Below are 9,259 nucleotides of genomic sequence, written 5' to 3'. Positions count from 1 at the left end.
CTCTTGGGATATAGATAATCAGGTAGAGGAGCAATTGCTTTTAAGATGGAGGATGACGTTTGATGCCTCTTCATTTTTTTTATTGTTTTGTCGATCCGTTTAGTTTTCACTAAAGCTCTGATATATAACAATGAGACATATTGCTTTGTTACTTGTGTTGTTTTTGGAGATGTTTTGAATTGCTCCATTATCTTTTGGTATGGAGACTTATTATGTTAAATGGCATTTTTATTGCGCTTATAAATTTGATATTTTATTGAATAAAGTGTTTGGTGAAGAATGTGTAATGCCTTATTTGTAAAATTTAATGAAATCATTTTATAAATAGAGAGTTGGGATATTAGGGTGTTACATCATGTTTTTTTTAATTGATAAGAGTCTCATAAAAAAAGTTAATATATATTTTTATTGACATTTAAATTATAGCTACTAAATTGACAAATTAAACTCTTTATGAAACACATTTTATTTTTGACAAAATGTGTGATACCACAGCTACTAATTAGTATGCATGATGATAAGTTATAGCAGAACATGATGAAACACAAGTTTACTTAAACTTAGAAATCATTCAAAAGCACATCGTGAAAATAAATAGATTCTAAGACCCGAGACACATTAGTTATACAATGTTATTTCATGAAATTACTATGTAGGAAAACAAGAATGACTAAATATGTGATGACTGGTATACCTACGGATTTAATTGCTGGTTTACAAGCAGATATTTTTTTTTGCAGGTTTACCTGCAAATTTACCATAAGATCTACCTACCATAATAATTATCTACAAAAGTTTTAGTTGAGGACCGTTATCAATAAGAGAATCTATGTGAAATATGTTTCCTACGAAAAATTGGCTAAAGTCCACATGAATATAAAATTATTTAGCCAAAATACAATCAACCTTTGATTGTTGCAGCACAAAGAACAAACAGTATTCATTAATTTATTGTAAAACAATCTATAGTATTACACAATTTCTCTCATGATGATATATGATTGTCCTCCTTAAAACTATTCAAATTTGTCATCACATGCTAGACGATAACTCGGTATTGCGTGCAAGTGTTGAGCTCTAGGTATAGTGAGTCCAAATTTCTCTTCCATGTTCAAATTTGAAGGAGTAATACTATGTGGAAGTTTCCAACTAAAACAGTGCACCAATTGAGCTAAAATCAATTTTACCGTAATCAAACCCAAATGAATCCCAGGACAACGTCTCCGACCAGAACCAAATGATATACACTCCATCTCTTGTCCATGAAAATTCATTTTCTTTTTGATAAATCTTTCGGGATAAAACTCTTCAGCATTTTGTGACCAAACATCATGATCTCTCCCTATTGCCCATGCATTTACTATAACTCGTGTCTTTTCCTTTATAAAATAACCATCAATTATTATATTCTCTCTACATTCACGAGGGATTAGTAAGGGTCCAACCAGATAAAGTCTTAATATCTCATCAACAACCATATCTAAGTAACTTAAATTCTTCAAATCTTTCTCTTCAACCATTCTCATATGTCCTATCTCATTTTGTATCTCATCTTGAAGTTTTTTCATTATTCTTGGATTCCTTAAAAGTTCAGATAACGCCCACTCAATTACAGATGCAGATGTATCGATTCCCGCTGCTATCATGTCTGTTATATTGTTTTTGTTATAGTTGAAGGTTATTTTTGTAATGGGTTTTGCTGTTTTTTAGTTTTTCTTATAATTTGGCATATAGGTTTGCTTTTAATGTTTGTACCAAGAAAGTATTTCTAATAGGATTAGCGAATCTAGGTCTTATACATTGTAAAAGTTTATGAGGAAAATTTTGGGGACAAGTTTACTACTGAGAAAATTAAGTCACTTGGTGAGGAATGTGATAAGTTTTTCTCAAATTTATGTGATGGAAATTTTATTGATCCTATGTTGGATTGTCTTAAGAAGTGGAATGGTGTTCCTCTACCTATATGCTAGGATTGTTTTACCTTGTAAGTTTTATTTTTTTATCCTTTTTCATTTACTATATTTTAATGAAGATATTTTGATGTGTTTTATGCTAAACAAAATGTATAGTTTGATTAATAACCTTATAAGATTTTATTTTTTAATGTATATAGTGTACACCTGTTTACCGTGAAAATTGATAAATAACCGCTGATCTTCCAAATTATTAAATTTGGTTACTTACAGGATGGATCAGATTGATCTTAAGACATGTGCTAATTGTTTAAAGTAAATTCTAGTAAATATGAACACTTCGACAGTGTTTGCGGTAATGGTGATTAATGAAAAAACTCAGATAGTAAAAGACTAACACAAATTAAAGAGAGAGATTGTAAAAGAAATGAAGATAACTTGCAATAAAGATGAATATTTGAAATAAAGAAGTATTTCTAAAAAATAGAGAAAAATTATATTACTAAAGTAACTGACAATGGTGTAGAATGAACGTACATTTCTTGACTTACCGTTTCTCTCCACACGGGTACTTGATAAATTTTACAGACTCTGTACACAATTTGACACCCTGATCCTAACATTAAGACCCTCTATTTATACTCAATCAAAATAATTGTTTCTAACGGCTCCTCAATCACGTCGAGACACATGACACTTTGCATGGGGGCAACTATCCATTAGGCTCCACATGTACCTTCAATAGTTTCAAATAAGAACAAAGTTCCCTCCTTTATTTGAATTTTGAATCTCCAGTCGAAATCGTCTTCAAAACATTTAAAGAAATATTTCTAAGTCCTAACTGCACGCTGGCCCTTCTAACCCAGGGACTTTCGATTGGATCTTCCTAATATCATATTCGGTCGAAAACATCTTCATTGGTCAAAAACATCTTCACGTGGGATTTCCATTTTGATAACTCTAAAATGGGTGTCGAAATTATGAGCTAACAAATTGCCCCCCAAAAATGTTATTTTCGACATATAGGAGAAAAAGACATTTTTTGAGAACATGCTTCGACGCCTTGGACAACTCTGACACATTGCCAAAGATTCCAATGTTGCAAAACATTTCAGTTTTTCCCAGCTGTTTGATGATGTTAGAGTCATCATTACCTTTCTCCTAACCATGTCTCTTCAGCCCACAACCGAATCTTTTCAATCATCATGTTTCATAGACTCTAGGAAATCGTGGGTTTAGACATTAATTACCACCACTCCATCTTACGATCCAAGGAAGACACGTGTCCTACTAACCTTTCAACCATCAATGCTGATTTGAAGCATTTTTTCTCCCAAGCCTGCTTATAAAAGTCACAAACTTACCAATTTCACATTTTACGCTTTCTGAACTTTCAAACGCTCTAGCTATTCATCCTCAAACCATCTTTAACCAAAACCCAAATTATCTTTTTCTCTTCCAACTTTCAACGAAGATGGCAACTTCAAGCAAAACCCCTAAAGAAGTGAGCATAGCTATCAACACCACAACTGTCAAATCAAAAGCTCCCAAGAAGATTTCAGAGCTTTCTCCTTTCACCACATTGCATAATCCAGTAACGGTGGGTAATCAACAATACATCCCAGAACCGAAAATGGAGGAACAACGCAGGATCTACGCTTCCCAGGTGCTTATCCCTGTTTCCATTTCTGGAAAAACTCATGCATTATCTGAGCCTTTAACTGATTTAAACACATATTTTAGCAAACTTAAAGAATATTTCCCCTCTTACCATAAATGCAAGCCCATAGGGCTAGCGAAAAAATCTAGGGTTGAACTAACCGCTGTTGAAAACCAAAACACTAGTGAAACCATAGATTTGAGGTTCATGAACAACGAATTTAGAGTTTTTCGCGCTACCCCTTCATTCAAAGACTGAACAAATTATTTGGAATGGTTAAAGAAAATAGAGAAATCCAAAGCCTAAAATTGGAAAGACATGGGAATTTACAACCTGATCATGTTGTCGAAGGTAGGATTAGAGTATAGTGCATCCATGTTGGTTTCTTCATTGTATTTCTAGGATAGTACACATTATACTTTCCACCTCCCGTGCGGCATGGCTACACCAACACTTTTCAATTTAGCCTCTATCACAGGGCTAAAACCCACTGGACACACGTACGACCCTGAGATTGATTCTTAAGATACCATAACCTTTTCGACCTCTTGAGCAGCGTATTCGACTGACATCGCACATTATCATGACAAAGACATCGACACCGTCTCTGATGTGGAACACATATCTTTCTTAGCTCTGTGGTTGTCTCATTTTATATTCTGCTCGAAGTCTCTACGAGTTGCCAAAAAATATTTCACCCCGACAAACCAACTACATGTTGGACATAGCGTTTGCCTAAGTGAAATGATACTGGCAAGCCTCTATGAATCATTGAGTGATGGAGTCACTCAATTGAAGAACTTGGGTGAAAAAGGGAATCTCCTTGTCTCTAGTCCCTTTTGGTTATTATAACTCTGGCTTAATGCCATGTTCGAGGCAAGTCTACCGAATAAAGGCCTCGTTGATGAAGAGGCTGAGGAAGTAAAACACAAAAGGATTGAAGGCATTCGACTGGCCCAACTGACTCCCAATGACAAAGGACAAGCCCTTCGACCAACTTTCATGGGCTATGTAATGATGTTCGCCAAGCGCCATGTTTTTACTTCGAGCATGACCCCATTTGCTGCTAGAAAGTATGGTCGATAATGGTTTACAAGGCCTTTCCCATCATCTTCCAAAAAACGAGAGACAAAATCTCTACTGATTTGGGAAGCCTTTTTGACCCCTATGATCTTAACCCTTCGATTAAACCCCTCGAAGTTACAAGTTACTTTGATCGCTTATCAACCCAACCTTGTTGCTCGACAGTTTGGGCTAATCCAAGCTCTCCCAAAGTGCCTGTATGATAAAAATGGTAGCCTCCTTCTCTACAACACGGTCCATAATGAAACCACCGCCCTTAAGCAGATAACTAGATATACTGGCAGGACCTAACTCACTCCTCTCTCATTCGAGCCTAACTTTCTTTGCACTCGAGATTCGGGAGATGGTGGAACAAATACTATACTAAAGACTTCTATGATGTCTCTTCCTTTATCCAACATTTTAACAAAGCTTTTCTTCTTGTGCAGGAAAAGACCAGAAAAGGTACATACACACTTATCAAACAAATACAAAGCTTTTCAAAATTACTTATCAAACAAATCACGAAGCTTTTCTTCCTGATGAGAAACGCTACGAAATGGCTTTCAAATTGTTTCCTCCAAAATTTCCTCCACTGCCTAATGCTGACTTTGGAGTGGCCCTTGCCCCTCCATTTCCAGACTGGTTTATCTGTGGACACTCCATTAAGATACTTCGACATCAGTCCCAGAAAAAAGCCCAGCGGGTGGTTATGACTAAGCATCCTTTAGACAGTTTCAAAGGGAATCTTCATATAGGGATCGAAGATGTTCGCATCGAATCGAACATATATGAAGGTGTGACACGAAAGGTTTTCCTCGAAGCATACCCCTCTTTTAGGCTATTTACCCTTAACTTACACTAATTGCTTTATGTTATTTTCTTTTAGCTACTAGGGTCCCACCCAAGAAAACAATAATCAGAAGGCCAGTCGAATCAAAGACTGAGGGAGGTAGCAAGCCCACAAAGGTATATCTTTGTCTTGCCCCTTTTTACTCTTTGTTATGTTTAATGGTAATGACACTCTGTAAGACCCTAATTTTGACCCTAAGATCCCTCATGGCATCATGTTATTGCACAAGTGCATTGCCTCAAGGATCATAGCATGTTTGGCTCCTTAACCTTAGGGTTGGGACTTGTTTGAGTGTTTTGAGATCACCAAGCATGCTTGTATTATATGTTATTGCTTTTATTATTTGATTACTAACCAATAGCACATAAATATGTCACTAACTCTTTTTGTTTTGAAGCTCAAGTGATCATGTGCTCCACAATGCTCCTAAGAGGCTCCTATGCCCAATGTAATGGCTAGATGAAGAAGAGAAAAAGCATGAAAATGGTCCACAAAGTTCCTAATCATCATATATGTCTCCCAAGTATCTCAATTTTCCAATTTGATCAAGATAACCCAAAGGGATTGAAGATTGTTTCCCAAGGAAACCCTAATTTCACAATGCTTTGATTGTGCCTTGCCCATGAAGCAATCTCAACCTCTAATCAAATTTAATCAAGGGAAGTTCTTTAATTTATCATTTTATTCATACATGAGCCTATTTGAGGCCCCTCAATCATTTATTCATCAATATTGGAAGTTTGAGTTTGAAAAGTTGATCAGTCAAGTCATATGACTAAGCTAAGATTCAATGAGCTATACTTTTTTATGTGTTTGTTAAATGAAGATGACCCCAAAATAAAAAATGTTCCTAATAATCATATGAACAACTTTCATGTTCATAAAAAATCCATTTGAAACTTAGAAGGTCATCATTCATTTCAAAACATTATAGGTCATTTTGACTGAAACCCTAATTTTGGGTCAACTTTCCAAGGGAATAACTTCCTTAATTTTTATGATTTTGGGGTGATACAAAAGTAATTGGAAAGCTTGAGATGTCTACTTCAAATGTTATGTTGGACAAAACTTCATAATCCTAAAGTAAATACATGTGATAATGCAAAACATTATAGGTCATCTTGGACCTAATTCATTGAATTTGAAAATGTACCCAACTTCAAATGCCCATAACTTTTTCATAGAAAATCCAAATGATACAAACTTTGAGTCTAGATTTACCATCTTGAAAATACATACAACTTTGATGTTGGAGATGTTTTCATTTGAAGCGTGTATCATGTGGAAAGAGGGGTTTAACCAAGCTTACTTTTGGGTTAATTTTTCAAAGTGATTAGAATATGTTTTATACTTGAATTTTCCAAGCCAGTTTTGATCAATTTGCACATGCCAAATGATTTTTTCCCATCATGACTTTTGTTCCTTATTTCAATAGCTTTCCAACCATTACTCACAATAGTCCTTGGGGTCTACCATTTTTGAGTTTTGAATTTCTTTTCATTTATGTGCATTCTTGATATTTTATGTTGAAACTTGAAATGCAAGTCCTTTCCATCCAATGTACATGACCACATGCCTTCTATGTGAACTCAGCAAGCTCCTTCAGCCATCCATGGGCCTTTCACACGTCCACAAAGGCCCATGCACTCAAATTTTCAAATCCCATGCACATGAGCAAAGTATGAACTCAAATGCATTCACCTATAAATAAGGGCCTCATGAGCTTCATTTCATAACCTTTTGGAGATCCCATATGCTGCAGAACTGAAACCATAACCCTCACCAAAGGAATCACTCATAATTTTTTAGATTTTCGAGCTTGAAATTCAGCAACATTAGTTGAATTTCAAAGCCAAATTCCTTAGCCTATCATCTCCCCTACATTCAGAGATCAAAGAGGAGCAAGAAGTTTGAAGAATTCGTGACCAGAAGCTCACCAATTTGAAGGTATAAACTCAAACTTTTTGGATCTGAAACTCCTAATTCAATGTAGTTTTCTTGTGTTTTGGTGGTTCTTTGAAGTCCTCATACCTGAGGCAAGCCTTTGGTGCATTCAATTTGCCATTTCATGAACAATCCGTGTGGATACCATGATTTTCTCCTTCATCTTTATCTTAATATAGGAAGATTGAAAGAAATCCAATGGTACAATGATGATCTACATCACAAGAGCTTTATTTCCATGTCCTTGTTTTCCATTTTCGTTGAGGTTTATTTTCCTGCAATTCTAGCCGGAGTTTGTGTGGTTGGCCGGAGAAGACAGTGGTTTCCACCGCCACCGCCATGTGTGATGCTCATGGCCCTTGGATCTCCCTTTTACGATCTAATCTTGATCATCCGTTTTAATTACTTGCTTTAATCCATTGTGTTGCGCGTTTGACTTGAGCCTACCATGCATCATCAGATCCATGTCGTGCAGTGTGCCACGTCAATTAATGAGTTTGGATCCGGTGGCTCAACATTTTTGGTTTTATTTCATTTTCCTTTTATTTTCTTTAATTCATTCCATTTTCAATAATTCATTAAAAATTCATTTGAGGTCAGAAAAATACATTTCTTGACTTACCGTTTCTCTCCACACGGGTACTTGATAAACTTTACAGACTCTGTACACGATTTGACACCCTGATCCTAACACTAAGACCCTCTATTTATACTCAATCAAAATAATTGTTTCTAACGGCCCCTCAATCACGTCGAGACACATGACACTTTGCATGGGGGCAACTATCCATTAGGCTCCACATGTACCTTCAATAGTTTCAAATAAGAACAAAGTTCCCTCCTTTATTTGAATTTTGAATCTCCAGTCGAAATCGTCTTCAAAACATTTAAAGAAATATTTCTAAGTCCTAACTGCACGCTGGCCCTTCTAACCCAGGGACTTTCGATTGGATCTTCCTAATATCATATTCGGTCGAAAACATCTTCATTGGTCAAAAACATCTTCACGTGGGATTTCCATTTTGATAACTCTAAAATGGGTGTCGAAATTATGAGCTAACAAATTGCCCCCCAAAAATGTTATTTTCGACATATAGGAGAAAAAGACATTTTTTGAGAACATGCTTCGACGCCTTGGACAACTCTGACACATTGCCAAAGATTCCAATGTTGCAAAACATTTCAGTTTTTCCCAGTTGTTTGATGATGTCAGAGTCATCATTACCTTTCTCCTAACCATGTCTCTTCAGCCCACAACCGAATCTTTTCAATCATCATGTTTCATAGACTCTAGGAAATCGTGGGTTTAGACATTAATTACCACCACTCCATCTTACGATCCAAGGAAGACACGTGTCCTACTAACCTGTCAACCATCAATGCTGATTTGAAGCATTTTTTCTCCCAAGCCTGCTTATAAAAGTCACAAACTTACCAATTTCACATTTTACGCTTTCTGAACTTTCAAACGCTCTAGCTATTCATCCTCAAACCATCTTTAACCAAAACCCAAATTATCTTTTTCTCTTCCAACTTTCAACGAAGATGGCAACTTCAAGCAAAACCCCTAAAGAAGTGAGCATAGCTATCAAGACCACAACTGTCAAATCAAAAGCTCCCAAGAAGATTTTAGAGCTTTCTCCTTTCACCACATTGCATAATCCAGTAACGGTGGGTAATCAACAATATATCCCAGAACCAAAAACGGAGGAATAACACAGGATCTACGTTTCTCAGGTGCTTATCCCTGTTTCTATTTTTGGAAACACTCATACATTATCTGGGCCTTTAACTGATTTAGACATATATTTTAGCAAACGTAAAGAA

The 9,259-nt window shown here is 35.9% G+C and overlaps 1 protein-coding gene across 1 annotated transcript; it reads right to left on the bottom strand.

Moving 5' to 3' along the window:
* Nucleotides 1-849: 849 nt before the first annotated feature.
* On the bottom strand, nt 850-1,644 carry LOC127121251 (cytochrome P450 CYP736A12-like). The gene has a single exon (XM_051051807.1). The coding sequence runs from the start codon at nt 1,566-1,568 to the stop codon at nt 1,017-1,019; it is 552 nt and encodes a 183-aa protein (XP_050907764.1). The 5' UTR covers nt 1,569-1,644; the 3' UTR covers nt 850-1,016.
* Between the last annotated feature and the right edge of the window lie 7,615 nt (nt 1,645-9,259).

The sequence above is a fragment of the Lathyrus oleraceus genome, chromosome 2 (genome assembly GCF_024323335.1).
Source record: "Lathyrus oleraceus cultivar Zhongwan6 chromosome 2, CAAS_Psat_ZW6_1.0, whole genome shotgun sequence".
NCBI lineage: Eukaryota > Viridiplantae > Streptophyta > Magnoliopsida > Fabales > Fabaceae > Lathyrus > Lathyrus oleraceus.
This window is presented reverse-complemented; position numbering and strand designations above follow the sequence as displayed.

Excerpts from the sequence above, each read along its gene's own strand:
- LOC127121251 (XM_051051807.1), bottom strand. The coding sequence starts at position 1,568 with ATGAAAAAACTTCAAGATGAGATACAAAATGAGATAGGACATATGAGA.